At 41.4% G+C, this 16,085-nt stretch overlaps 1 protein-coding gene across 1 annotated transcript in view; it reads right to left on the bottom strand.

Moving 5' to 3' along the window:
- The window catches only part of LOC128687524 (uncharacterized), a gene marked incomplete at its 5' end in the record, with an annotated part of 171,202 nt that overhangs the window by 57,525 nt on the left and 97,592 nt on the right, over positions 1 to 16,085 (bottom strand). The window contains 1 exon segment of the mRNA XM_070083974.1: positions 5,009 to 5,320. Coding sequence (XP_069940075.1) covers positions 5,009 to 5,320 — 312 coding nt within the window.

Raw genomic sequence — 16,085 nt, forward strand, 5'->3', positions numbered from 1 at the left:
AGGAGTCAGCGGTGTGGGTCTCAGCCTTGGCTGGTGAGTCATGCATGGCTGTGGCACTACCACCACCTCTACCACCATCATCACCAATACCACCACCTACTGATGCCTGTGGTCTATCCATGCCAAGTGTAGCCACATCATCCTCACTTTCACTGTCTATTCCTGGTTTAGGGCCATGGGATGTACTCCAGGATGTACTCTGGGATGTACTCCATCCTCTGGGCACTGCATAGGGAACACTACTCGAGCGCATGCAGCAGCATATATACCAACGCTTCACCGGTGAACATGATTCCTCACTATCACTACTCGAATGATTGTCAAGAGCAATATAATCACAATCCACGTCAGTATCATTATCATTACTGAAGTCAGAGGCCTGGCCACATGAAAATATTAGTTTTCTCTTGCGATGAGGTACAACTGAACATGACTGAGACATGCCCACACCAGAGGTAGAAGGCTGAGGATCGTCAGGATTTTCTGCACTATTTTCGATATCCTGGTCATTCCTCTCGGTCACTAATTGATCAGTGCCATAGAATTCGTCTTCATTTCCACTTCCATCAGAGTCAGAACTATCAGATAGGAAGAGGAGAGTCCCAATTCGCCTTGGAGTGAGAGCTGCCTTCCCACAATGCTACCTGGGCGCCTAGAATTTTTCTTCATGGTGCACACACACCACGCAGACCCATTCTCTCACATGTAGGCCTACCAGCCTCCTTGTGCTAAATTTGACGCCATTAGAATTTTGGCGTAGATCAACGGGTTGGACCCTCAATGTATAGCCATAGATCTACAGCATGGACCCTCAAAGGTTAATGAACACTTTGCTGCCATGATAAAAGTTCTTGATCCAGCAAGGGACACTCCATGGCTAGCAGCAAGAACTGTGTCAAAGTTGTCAGTGGTATACTCCAGGTGACAATAAGGCAGGATGAGGTGTATCTTTTCCTTAAATTGCTGTACCAAGAAAAGGCTGTAGAACCACATAAGTTGAGCCCAAGATAGCCAAGTAGATGTGCAGACCAATTATTAGCATCTCTAACTTGCATCTATCAGCATTGCCTAGCAGTATAAATGGTCTTATCTGTGGAAAGAGGGAAATGTAGTCCCTGTTTATAAAAAGAAGAGCAGAGAGGAAATTAGCAACTACAGACCAGTGTTACTCCTGTCAATCACTGGCAAGATTCTTGAGATAACAATCTCACAGCAAATGACAGTATTTTACCTACCAATCGCTACTTTGTGACCATCAATATGGATTCCGAAAAGGTTACTCTGCTGCTTATCCATTGTTAAACCTCTCCACTAAGTGGCACCAGACACTGGATGAATTTAAGGTCACTTGTGTGGTAGCACTGGACATTGCTGGAGCTCTAGACTGAGTATGGCACCAGGGATTCTTGGCAAAACTGCAAGCACTGGGAATCACTGGCTCAACACTATGCCTTTTCAATGATAACCTTCAAAGAAGATCTCTAAGAGTTGTTCTCAATAGGACAAAGTCAATAAGACACACTATTGGTGCAAGTGTACTTTGGCCAGTGTTATGGAATGTCTGCTTTAATGGCCTTCAACTCATCCCAGAATCCTTTGTATATGAAAATGGCTGTACTCTGACATTTATTTATCCAAGAGAGGAAATGCCAGTGCTCTTAGTTATATCATTTACCAGCTTACAGCTATATCTGTTTGGGAAAAATGATGGCAGGTCACATTTGCTCCCGAGAAAACACAAATGATGATGGTGTGTAAGCACCATGATAGTAATGTTGGAGCAGTGGTAAGAATGAACAGGAGTGTGTTGGTACCCAGGGATGAAGTTGGTATCCTTGGGGTGAAATCTGGTTCCAGAGTGGCTATGAAGAACCACACTGTAAATAGTAGGAAGCTTACAACATATCGACGTATCTCACATCTGCTCAACAGAAGAGTTTGCTCACACTTTGACTATGCTCAACTCTCTTGGATCACCTGCCCATCGCTTATCTGTGACTTCTTAACAGAATAAAGAAAAGAGCAAGATAGCTCATCTCTTACCTGGACCCAGTCTGGACAGATCTGTCATTCCAGCAGAGCTTTCAACACTGGAGGGTTGTGGGCAGCCTTACTGCTATGTACAAGGCCATACTGTCAAAGTACCACACTTGGCTTCACTCCAAGGACAGTGAGAAGTAAGCTTCTATACTACCAGATGAACAGCAAGCAGCAACTAAAATGTACACACTGACTGTAACTTTCTCCAGAACATCACTTCATATCGATCATTTATTCCAAGGATGACTAGAGTCTGGAACATGCTTGCACAGCATAACAACATCAAAGAAATAAAGTCAGTTGACCAAATGAAATCATTGGCCCATGGATGGCTCCAACTTCATCCTGTTCCCTATTTGTATATCTCGTAATAAAAAGACTTTCAAATGAGCTGATGTAGGTAACAGTTCTTAGCTTGTAAATAAAACTATGAACCTTAACCTAGAATTGAGACACTTATGCAACATATGGGAATCTTTATTGAAGTAACATTTTGCCACACAGTGACTTCATCAGTCCAATACAAAGTAGAAATGAGTAAGGAGAGGAGGAGTTTGAGGTAATCAGTCCCTCAACCTGGAACTGATGTGTTCAGTCCATCACTCTTGTAGGAAGTACAGCATAGGGCCAGAGAGGTGGCTTATATACTGCAGTCAGATGAGTCGAAGCAGGAGGAGGTGGGATCACAGTGGGACCTGCCACTAGTGTAAGTAGCATCCAAAGGTTGGACAAGCATTGAAGTCTTTGTACCAAGAGTCCATGATGTTGCAGTGTCTGACAGATGTGATGAATGGTTTTGAAAACCAACAAGTGCCTCAATTCTTTAACTTGTCAGTTTTCAAAACCACTCATCACATTTGTCAGACACTGCAACATCATGGAATCTTGGTACAAAGACTTCAACGCTTGTCCAACCTTTGGATGACGACCTACTTACACTAGTGGCAGGTCCCACTGTGATCCCACCTCCTCCTGCTTCGACTCATCTGACTGCAGTATATAAGCCACCTCTCTGGCCCTATGCTGTACTTCCTACAAGAGTGATGGACTGAACACATCAGTTCCAGGTTGAGGGACTGATTTCCTCAAACTCCTCCTCTCCTTACTCATTTCTACTTTGTACTGGACTGATGAAGTCACTGTGTGGTGAAACGTTTCTTCAATAAAGATTCCCATATGGTGCACAAGTGTCTCAATTCTTCAGCTTGTTGGTTTTCAAAACCATTCATCACAACCTTAACATAACCTTGCAAAAACCTGTGTAAAAAATGACAGACAGAGACAGTGAGACAGAGAGAGAGAGAAAAAGAAAGAGAGAAAACAATTATAAACTCAGTAACATAAAGTAACTCTGTCATATACATGTTTTAAGAGGCTGCACATAAGGACTGCATGGTAATACAGTCATCATGAATGACATCATGGCTGAGAGCAACAAAGATCTGCTATGCTGAGTGAAGGTCTGAATGATTATTAACACTGATTATGACCACAAAGGTGCCAGCATCATGTTACACAAACCAACCCAACATAGTGACTGTGGGTTCAGACTTCAATCATCACAAGTAACAATATTACTTCAACTAATCACAATCGCAATATTCTTGATGAACTAAACATTTTAAATTTACTCAAAGTTTCTACGTTTTATTATTTATGTGAAGCACTAAACACATCTGGGTAACTCTGTAAGGGATTTTTTTGAGGCTTGATCCTCCATCTACTCAACACCCAACACATGATCTTCCATCTACTCAACACCCAACGCTTGATCATCTGTCTACTCAACACCCAACACTTGATCCTCTGTCTACTCAACACCCAGCACAATATTGTCTGTCTACTCAACACCCAACACATAATCATCTGTCTACTCAACACCCAACACATGATCGTCTGTTTACTCAACACCCAACACATGATCATCTGTCTGTGCATCACCCACCACTTGATCTTCAATCTGCACATCACCCCACACATGATCCTCCATCTGCACATCACCCCACACATAATTCTCCATCTGCACATCACCCCACACATGATCCTCCATCTGCACATCATCCCACACATGATCCTCCATCTGCACATCATCCCACACATGATCCTCCGTCTGTGCATTACCCGAGGCATGTACTATTTATGCAGCCACAACTTCCCTCAATAAATGCCACAGATTTACTGGCTACCATGTATAAAAGAATCAATTACTGTGAGAGCATACAGTATCACTAGTGAGTGTGGTAGATAAGAGGTGACAACAACACAAGTGTACACAACTAACCACTGCCTATACCAACCAACCATCCACCATACATTCCACCAGAAGTATAATTGTAATAATACAGTAGGGCAACAAAGAGTTTAATTTTGAAGATTGAGGAAAGGTTATTGAAGTGGTATGGCTATTTAGAGGATGGAGAGGGGGACAGGATGAAGAAGATGCTTATATCTAGAGGGATAGAAGTCGTCCCAGTGATAGTTGGAGAAATGGGGTAAAGGTGGCTTTTAATGTTGGTGGCTTAAATATCCAATAGGTTTGTGAGAATGTTTGATAGGAGAGACTGGAGACAAATTATTTTTAATGGATGTACTTGTGGAGTGTGAGCAAGCTAACATTTAGGAAGGTATTCAGGGAAACTGGTTAGCTGGACTTAAGAGTCCTGGAGGTGGAAGAGACAATGCTTGCACTCTGAGGAAGCAATGGCAATGTTGCAGTTGGGAGGATCATCTCAAATGTGATGTCAATACACTTCTAACAAGAAGTGTTGGTGAATGCATTTCCTCTTTTTTGGGTCACCCTATTTTGGTAGATGACCACAAAGGCAAAAGAAAAATAGGAAGCTGTTACTTATTATAACTTGAGATACAACATGCTTAACTACAGTTCCAGATACCTGGATTTCCTATTACACAAGCGTTGATTCCAAGATAACCGGATAATAGGCTGATGATTGTAATTTTAACTTACCTTCCTAATAAGAGCAGGGAAGAGAGCAGGGAGACCAATGGTACTGTGTGCAGCTTCAAATGGAGTGTTGCCTACCAGGCCATGAGCACAGAGTGGTGCACCAGCACTCAGCAGGAGGAACACTGCATCTCTGTGACCTCCATGGATGGCCTCAAGCAGAGGGTCTTTACGGGACCCCAGTGGTAAGATATGTACACCTTTCATCAGAAGATCTTGCATAACTTTTACATTTCCTGATCTAGATGCTTCAAGAAAGTCCTTAAACTTTACAACAGGTTTAGCAGAGCTGACCATTCCCAGATTTCCCACTGCCTGAAAGCAAATATTTGGTTTAAATATAATGAGACGAGAAGTTGCAAAATTCATTACATATTTATGCCTAGCTGAAAACTCTAGTTTAATGTAAGAATTTCACTGGTTTGTACTTGACTCAAGTTAACTTAACCCTTAAATGGTCCAAACATACCACCAATAAGAAGTGTTGGTGAATGCAACAATACCACCAGTCCGATAACATTCTTCTTTGCAAATATACAGGGTCTAAAGCCAGCAACAAACAACAAAATACCTTTCATCCGTGGACTGCTTGCAGAGGCAAAGGCAATGTTCGCGGCTTTCACTGAGACCCACATAAAGGATCACTTGGACAACGAAATATGGATCCCAGGTTACAACCTATACAGATGTGACAGAGTGAACAGGCAAAAGGGGGGGGTTGGCCTGTACATTGCAGAGTCACTTGTTTGCACAGAACTGCTTAATGCCTCAAATGATGTAGTGGAAGTTTTAGCAGTAAAGGTCGAGAACCAAAACCTAGTCATTGTGGTAGTCTACAAGCCTCCGGATGCAACATCCCAGCAATTCCAGGAACAGCTGTTAAAAATTGACCACTGTCTGGAAAATCTTCCAGCTCCTGCACCCAACATCTTGCTCCTGGGGGATTTCAACTTAAGGCACCTAAAATGGAGGAATAAAGCAAATAATATTGTTGCAGTAATAACACCAGGAGGCAGCTCTGATGAAAACTCACACTCAAACGAGCTTTTAAATCTCTGCACAAAATTCAATTTAAACCAGCAAATAATAGAGCCTACTAGACTGGAGAATACACTAGACCTCATCTTCACTAACAATGATGATCTGATAAGAAATGTCACCATATCAAAAACAATATACAGTGGACCCCCGGTTAACAAACTTTTTTCATTCCAGTAGTATGTTCAGGTGCCAGTACTGACCGAATTTTTTCCCATAAGGAATATTGTGAAGTAGATTAGTCCATTTCAGACCCCCAGACATACACGTACAAACGCACTTACATAAATACACTTACATAATTGGTCGCATTTGGAGTTGATCGTTAAGCGGGGGTCCACTGTACTCAGATCACAACATAATTGAGGTTCAGACATGTATGCGTGGAGCCCCAGACCGACATAATGAGACTAGTCATGAGGGAGCATTCACCAAATTCAACTTCAATAACAAAAACATAAAGTGGGACCAAGTAAACCAAGTCCTAACCGATATAAGCTGGGAAGATGTACTAAGCAACACAAACCCCAACTTATGCCTAGAACAGATTAACTCGGTGGCACTCGATGTATGCACAAGGCTTATTCCTCTAAGAAAAAGGAGGAGTAGATGTAAAATAGAAAGAGACAGGCGCTCCCTTTACAGGCGACGGAAAAGAATAACAGAGCGGCTAAAAGAGGTCAATATATCTGAAATGCGTAGGGAGACACTGGTCAGAGAAATAGCAAGCATCGAACTTAAGCTAAAAGAATCCTTTAGGAGTCAGGAATCGCGGGAAGAACTAAAAGCCATAAATGAAATCGAAAGAAACCCAAAGTATTTCTTCTCCTATGCCAAATCAAAATCGAGAACAACGTCCAGTATTGGGCCCCTACTTAAACAAGATGGGTCCTACACAGATGACAGCAAGGAAATGAGTGAGCTACTCAAGTCCCAATATGACTCAGTTTTTAGCAAGCCGCTAACCAGACTGAGAGTCGAAGATCAAAATGAATTTTTTTTATGAGAGAGCCACAAAATTTGATTAACACAAGCCTATCTGATGTTATTCTGACGCCAAATGACTTCGAACAGGCGATAAATGACATGCCCATGCACTCTGCCCCAGGGCCAGACTCATGGAACTCTGTGTTCATCAAGAACTGCAAGAAGCCCCTATCACGAGCCTTTTCCATCCTATGGAGAGGGAGCATGGACACGGGGGTCGTCCCACAGTTACTAAAAACAACAGACATAGCCCCACTCCACAAAGGGGGCAGTAAAGCAACAGCAAAGAACTACAGACCAATAGCACTAACATCCCATATCATAAAAATCTTTGAAAGGGTCCTAAGAAGCAAGATCACCACCCATCTAGAAACCCATCAGTTACACAACCCAGGGCAACATGGGTTTAGAACAGGTCGCTCCTGTCTGTCTCAACTATTGGATCACTACGACAAGGTCCTAAATGCACTAGAAGAAAAAAAGAATGCAGATGTAATATATACAGACTTTGCAAAAGCCTTCGACAAGTGTGACCATGGCGTAATAGCGCACAAAATGCGTGCTAAAGGAATAACAGGAAAAGTCGGTCGATGGATCTATAATTTCCTCACTAACAGAACACAGAGAGTAGTCGTCAACAGAGTAAAGTCCGAGGCAGCTACGGTGAAAAGCTCTGTTCCACAAGGCACAGTACTCGCTCCCATCTTGTTCCTCATCCTCATATCCGACATAGACAAGGATGTCAGCCACAGCAGCGTGTCTTCCTTTGCAGATGACACCCGAATCTGCATGATAGTGTCTTCCATTGCAGACACTGCAAGGCTCCAGGCGGACATCAACCAAATTTTTCAGTGGGCTACAGAAAACAATATGAAGTTCAACGATGAGAAATTTCAATTACTCAGATATGGTAAACATGAGGAAATTAAATCTTCATCAGAGTACAAAACAAATTCTGGCCACAAAATAGAGCGAAACACCAATGTCAAAGACCTGGGAGTGATCATGTCGGAGGATCTCACCTTCAAGGACCATAACATTGTATCAATCGCATCTGCTTGAAAAATGACGGGATGGATAATGAGAACCTTCAAAACTAGGGAGGCCAAGCCCATGATGACACTCTTCAGGTCACTTGTTCTATCTAGGCTGGAATATTGCTGCACACTAACAGCACCTTTCAAGGCAGGTGAAACTGCCGACCTAGAAAAAGTACAGAGAACTTTCACGGCGCGCATAACGGAGATAAAACACCTCAATTACTGGGAGTGCTTGAGGTTCCTAAACCTGTATTCCCTGGAACACAGGAGGGAGAGATACATGATTATATACACCTGGAAAATCCTAGAGGGACTAGTACCGAACTTGCACACGAAAATCACTCACTATGAAAGCAAAAGACTTGGCAGACGATGCACCATCCCCCCAATGAAAAGCAGGGGTGTCACTAGCACGTTAAGAGACCATACAATAAGTGTCAGGGGCCCGAGACTGTTCAACTGCCTCCCAGCACACATAAGGGGGATTACCAACAGACCCCTGGCAGTCTTCAAGCTGGCACTGGACAAGCACCTAAAGTCAGTTCCTGATCAGCCGGGCTGTGGCTTGTACGTTGGTTTGTGTGCAGCCTCCTGGTTGATCAGGCTCTGATCCACCAGGAGGCCTGGTCACAGACCGGGCCGCGGGGGCGTTGACCCCCGGAACTCTCTCCAGGTAAACTCCAGGTAAATGTTCACCTGTGCAGCACCCCGAATATTTTGAGAAAAAAAAAAAAATTATAGAAAAAAAGAGCATGTGGTACCCAGGCGTCCCCAATTTATGTGAGAACGTATATATATGTTTGGACCATTTAAGGGTTAAATTGCTCAGGTAATGTGAGACAACACACAATGCTTATCACTGTTATGACAAGCCTCGGGTGCAGTCATCACCCCAGCTGGTAACTGTGCAGTCATGTATAATAATAAATATAACTCAATATCTCTTGTGCATGTTGGGGATACTGATGAGGAAGATAACGCTTTAAACTCTGTTAAATACACTGTGCTGGAAAATCATGTGAACAAGAAAAGTTATCTGATGCAGTCATAATTAATAGCTCTCACTTTACCAGTGAAATAAACTAAGCTAACTGCTAAGATACCTTTTTTAGGATCATAAAAGACCAGCTACAAGTTAATGTACTAGCCAACAACATTAAATAAGCACATTTACTAGGAAAACAAGCTAGTAAACATTGTGTTATGATCAGATTTCATTCACATGATTTTAAAAAGGACCTAATTAAATCATCAATTAGAGTAAAAAATGAAGTGTACATCAGTGAGTGCCTGACAAGAAAATGTCAGAACCTTTTGTTCAGATTGAGAAAACTTAAACAGGAAAACAGTGACATAATCCATCAATGCTTCACTCCGGATGGGAAAATTCTAGTGAGAAAAACAGATGTACTACTACTACTACTACTACTACTACTACTACCGCTACTACTGCTACTGCCACTACTGCCACTACTGCCGCTACTGCCACTACTGCCGCTACTGCCGCTACTGCTGCTGCTACTGCTGCTGCTGCTACTGCTGCTGCTGCTACTACTGCTGCTGCTACTACTGCTGCTGCTACTGCTGCTGCTGCTACTGCTGCTGCTGCTACTACTGCTGCTGCTACTACTGCTGCTGCTACTGCTGCTGCTACTGCTGCTGCTACTGCTGCTGCTACTGCTGCTGCTACTGCTGCTGCTACTGCTGCTGCTACTGCTGCTGCTACTGCTGCTGCTGCTGCTGCTACTACTGCTACTGCTACTGCTACTGCTACTACTACTACTACTACTACTACTACTACTACTAATAATAATAATAATAATAATAATAATAATAATAATTTATTTTGACATGATACATGTAGGCCATTTATATACTATCACATATGAACATGAACTTCCTTAGAGATGCAGATATTATTGAGACTGATTAACCAATTTGTCCTTAACATTAACATCTACATGAAGAGTATGTTCCTACTGCATTATTGTGCAAATCTTTGTACTGTCATTTATTACTTAGTACCAACTATGCCATGTCCTAAGTTTTTGTGCTCTTGCTTGCTTAAATTTTGTGCTATAAGTCAAAAATCTTATTGTGCATTTATTACTTTAAACCTCTCAACCTGCCTTTCAAACCTTTAACCCTTTGACTGTTTTGGTGGTATATATACGTCTTACGCTCCACTGTTTCTAACATATTTATATGCGTAAATTCTAGCGGCTTCAAATCAAGCAGGAGAAAGCTGGTAGGCCCATATGTGAGAGAATGGGTCTCCATGGTCAGTGTGCACCATATAAAAAAAATCAGGGAGCCAGTGGTGCATTGTAGGAATGCCATTTCAGTCGTCCTTGTTCAGCATGCCTAGTGGTAAGAAATATAAGACTCCCAGCAAATCTGGGACTCTTCTCTTCCCAAGTGATTGCCCTAACACAGATGGAAGTGTCAGTGAAGATCAATTTCATGGTTTTGAGGAGTTTGAGACCAAAAGCAATGGCCAGGATACCAGAAGAATGAAGGAGAATGAAGAATGAAGGAGAATAAAGAATGAAGGAGAAGGATGAATGAAGCAGAAGGAAGAATGGAGAAAGAGACAGAATGAGGGAGAAAAATAATCAGAAAACATCTTATCTCCCTGATACACCCCGTCAATTAACAACATAAAAACCACCTGGTGGTTCACACTTACACTCATTCACTCACCCATTTGACTATAAGCACAGAAATATGTATCTTAATCTTAAAATAATGATTTCTAACTAGTCACAAGTTTGCCTGTGATACTCCAATATAGAAACTATGTATTATGCCAAAACAAAAGCATTCACATTGCTAAACTCACAAACTAGTATTTAGTCACTTAGTATTTGGTCACTTAGTATTTAGTCAACTTACTCCACAATTTGTAATAATTTAGAGTTAAGAATTAATCTAAGTTTGCCCGAAATGCCTAGCCTTGCTAGGTGTTCTAGTGGCCCCCTCTGTAATCAGTATTTTATTACATGTAAACCACACAATAACCAAAATCTGTAAACCCTGCATTGTAATCCTTATAGAGAATAAACTTTGATTTGATTTGAAGATAGGATGGAGGGGAAGTAAGCATCCAACCCCATTGTTTTGACAGGCGGTAGGAGGAGTGAATAATGAGACAATATGTCATTTAGACAGCTGCCCAGCCTGACACAAAACACTTAGAAGCAAAGAATGAAGGAGAATGGAGAATGAAGGAGAATGAAGAATGAAGGAGAAGGAAGAATGAAGGTGAATGATGAATGAAGGAGAAGGAAGAATGAAGGAGAAGGAAGAATGAAGGAGAAGGAAGAATGAAGAAGGAAGAATGAAGGAGAAGGAAGAATGAAGAAGGAAGAATGAAGGAGAAGGAAGAATGAAGGAGAAGGAAGAAAGAAGGAGAAGGAAGAATGAAGGTGAATGATGAATGAAGGAGAAGGAAGAATGAAGGAGAAGGGAAAATGAAGGAGAAGGAAGAATGAAGGAGAAGGAAGAATGAAGGAGAAGGAAGAATGAAGGAGAATGATGAATGAAGGAGAAGGAAGAATGAAGGAGATAGAATGAAGGAGAAGTAAGAATGAAGGAAAAAGAGAGAGAAAGATAATTAGATAGGATGGAGGGGAAGCGAGCATTCGACCCCATTGTTTTGACAGGTGGTAGGAGGAGTGAATAATGAGACAATATGCTATTTTTGACAGCTGCTGACACTGACTCAGAACAATTAGAAGCCACACACACACAAGACAAGCTTGCTGAATGAAGATAATAGCAGTTATATGAAAGTATCCAGTGACTATATATGTGTATATATATTATAGAAACCAGAAGGACGGAAGAAGGGAAGGCAGGAAGGAAGGAAGGACGAGATGAAAGGAAGGGAGAAAAAAGTAAGGAAGGAAGGAAGGTAGGAAAGGAATGCAGGAAGGTAGGAAGGAAGGAATGATAACACACGACCATTTACCTAGGATAACTACGTAACACAACTGCCAACTAATGCTCACAAAAATGCAGACACACTCGCTTTATGTGTAAGGAGTATAAAACACCATTGTGTATGAAACTATGTTTCAAAGAGTTCCACAAGCTGCAGAACTTCTAGGAACATGTATAGTGACTGTACATTTGTATATGTATTATAAAACAATAGTAATAAACAATTTTTTGTATTGTTTGTTTGTGTAAACAAGTTTTGTAAACAATATATTGATAATTGTTTGTGCATTTATTGTGTTGTATACAATGAGTGTATGTATGTACATTGCACCTTACTTTGGACTCACAGGCCACATAAGTTATGTGAAAAAAATAAAATAGTGAAAAAAACAAGAAGCCTTCGAATACAAGTAAACCAAAGTTTACCATGCGAGCGGCAGTCACCGCTGTTGCCATACGCAGCTCATTTTCTACCAACTTCATGCCTCTATATCTCGGTAAGTACTGATGGCAAAAAAAAAAATTTTTGGACTAAAACAATCAGAAAAATAATCTTAACATTTTCATAAGAAAAAAAAATTTTTTTTTTAATATTTTGCGACATAGAATGACAGTTTCAGAAAGGGGCCTGCGACAGTCAAAGGGTTAAGTGCAGGCCATCAATTTCCACAGTCTCAGTTACTTCTTTTTATTCATTTAATATCAAATCTTTCTGTTGAAATTTGTTTAATACCATTTTATTATCTATCCATTTTTGTATTGTTATTTGTTTAATCTCTATGTAATATTTTAGAATAGTACTTTGCATACCTATACTCTGTACTGTCTTTTTTAATTTTTCGTAATACCTTTGTAACTTGCCATGATTGTAACCATATCTACCTGGAGTTCATTACCTTTGTAACTTGCTCAACTATCAAAACTTTGGAGCCCAGTCCCTGGACCCATTATGTACCTCTGTAATTTTTTGACTACTGCCCACAGGATGGGCATGGGGTGCATAATAAACATTAAACTAACAACTAACTCATATTACCTCCAGCGCAATAATGAATTCTAACTATTGTGCAATACTGATTTACTACTTGTCACAGTCATTATATCAACTCTTATTAATAGTTAATAGTATCTTCTCTGTAAGTTAAGCATTCCTAATCTTGCATTAATCATATGAATGTAAACATCGATCCCAATATTAACCTCTTATTAACCCTTTCAGGGTCCGTCCCGTAGATCTACGGCTGGTCGGTGAGTGTCCAAACCGTAGATCTATGCCAAAATTCTAGCGCCGTCAAATTTAGCGCGAAAGTGCTCATAGGCCTACATATGAGAGAATGGGTCTGCGCGGTGGGTGTGCGCCATAAACAAAAAATCTAGGCGCCTGCATAGCATTGTGGGAACGCCGGCTCAGTCACCCTTGTTCACCATGTCTCGTCGCAAGTCAGCTCTGACTCCCCGGAAAATTGGGACTCTCCTCTTCCTGTCTGATAGTTCTGACACTGATGGAAGTGGAAATGAAGACGAATTCTACGGCTTTGATGAGTTAGTGACCGAAAATAATGACCAGGATATCGATAATAGTGCAGAAAACCCCGACGATCCTCGACCTTCTACCTCTGGTGTGGGCACTCGTGACTCACGGTCGGTTGTTCCTAAACGTAAGAGAAAACTAATATTTTCCCGTGGCCTGGCCTCTGACTTCAGTAATGACGATGATTCTGACGTGGATTGTGATTTTATTGCGCTCGACGATCATTCGAGTAGTGATAGTGAGGAAACATATTCACCAGTGAAGCGTCGGTATGTGCGCCGCCGCATGCGCTCGGGTAGTGTACCCTATGCTATGCCCAGGGGACGGAGTACATCCCGTAGTACATCCCGGAGTACATCCCGTGGCCCTACACCCGTTTTAGGTAGTGATAGTGAGGATGATGTGGCTACACTTGGCATGGATGGGCCACAGACATCAGTGGATGGTGTTAGTGGGGCTGGTGGTGGTAGTGGCACCGCCATGCGTGACTCGCTGTGCCACGCGGGAACCCACGCTGCTGACTCGTCAGTTCAAGGACAAAGCGGAGCGTCACCCACCAGCCTGCCACAACCACCCGTACAACCAGCCTATGATGTCCAGTATCCACCAGCAAACCGTATCTGGGATTGGCAGCAAAATCCCAATTTTGTTCCCAGCCCTCACCACTTTGATGACTCGCAAAGTGGAATTCTACCTACCTGTCCCCTTGGAACCACGGCCAATGAACTGGAATTCTTTGAATTATTCTTTGACCAGCCATTGATGGAAACTATTGTCAGGGAAAGTAATAAGTATTTTCAGTACACCATGGCAAATACGATCTTATCACCACAGTCAAGACTACACAGGTGGAAAGAGACGACTGTTGCAGAAATGTATTTGCTTTTTGCAACAATAATGCTTATGCCTCACGTCTATAAGCATAATATAAAAGCATACTGGTCCACAGATCGGCTAATTTGTACCCCATCCTTCAGTGAAATAATACCAGTGAACAGGTTTATCTTACTCTTACGTATGTTGCACTTCTCTGACAAAACCAGGCCTGACAGAAGTGACAGGTTATACAAGATTAGAAATGTTTTCATGTATCTCAAACAAAAGTTCAGGATATACTTTTATCCATTCAAGAATCTTGTAATTGACGAGTCTTTGATTTTGTTCAAAGGTAGACTGTCATTCAAGCAGTATATACCGAGCAAGAGGAACCGCTTTGGTATAAAATTGTTTGTACTCTGTGATTGTGACAGTGGCCTGGTGTTGGATATTGTTGTATACACGGGTAGTAAAACATTGAAAGATACCAAGATGTTATTGGGTATATCAGGTGACGTAGTGAGAAACATGATGGCACCTTATCTTGGTAAGGGCCATACATTATATACCGATAACTGGTACACAAGCCCATTACTCAGTGATTTCATGCGAGTGAACAAGACAGATGTGTGTGGCACAGTGCGTTCTAATCGTAAACATATGCCCAGGCTCAACGCAGGTGTTCGTGGTGATGACGTGCAGGTGTTTACTGCCAATGACATCATGGCATTACGGTGGCATGACAAACGAGATGTCACATTGTTGACAACCATTCACCGTAATGAAATGCAAGACAGTGGCAAAGTTGATCGAGTGACTAATGAACGTATTCGAAAACCAGTGACAGTGATTGATTATACACAAAACATGCGCTTGGTTGACAAGTGTGACATGCAGATTGGTTTTGTTGACTGTGTTCGTAAGAGTTACAAGTGGTACATGAAACTTTTCTTCCATCTCATGGACATTTCAATGCTGAATGCATATAATATGTACCAAATAAAGACTGGTAACAGACCACTGTATGGTGAATTTTGTTTGTCTGTTGTCAGACAACTCATAATGAAGTACCAGGTAACAACACCTGCAATACAACATGGTCCTCGAATTCATCACAATATACCCAAGCGTTTGAGAAGAGAAGGTGATCATTTCATAATACAGCTTCCTTCAACTCAAAAGAAATTTGCTCAGAAGAGATGCATTGTCTGTGCACAAACAAAACGACGGCAACAAAGACGCAAAGACACTCGGTTTATGTGTGAGGAATGTAAGGTGCCTCTGTGCATGGTGCCTTGTTTCAAGGAGTTCCACAAGCTCCAGCAGTTCTAAAACCATGTCCAGTGATTGTAAATATGTAAATATATGATAGAACATTAGTATTATACAATATTTGTGCATGTTTATTGTAATAAACAACAGTGGTAAACAATAATATGATAATAACTTTAGTGCGGTTATTGTGTTCAATACAGTGAGTTTATATATATAAATTATATACAGTATTGGTCTCTCAGGCCCCAAATGTTAGTAGGAATAGAAAAAAATTGGAAAAGAAAAGAAAAAACAACTAAAACAACAAAATAATATAATACGCGTATGTGGAATTCGTCGATGTTGCCGCCACCACATCATTTTCTACAAACTTCTTGGCACTGTATCTCGGTAAGTACTGATCAGATTCTAATTTTTTTTTGTTTTATTACCTTCACAAAAATATGCT

This window comes from Cherax quadricarinatus, chromosome 11 (assembly GCF_038502225.1).
Source record: "Cherax quadricarinatus isolate ZL_2023a chromosome 11, ASM3850222v1, whole genome shotgun sequence".
Taxonomy (NCBI): domain Eukaryota; kingdom Metazoa; phylum Arthropoda; class Malacostraca; order Decapoda; family Parastacidae; genus Cherax; species Cherax quadricarinatus.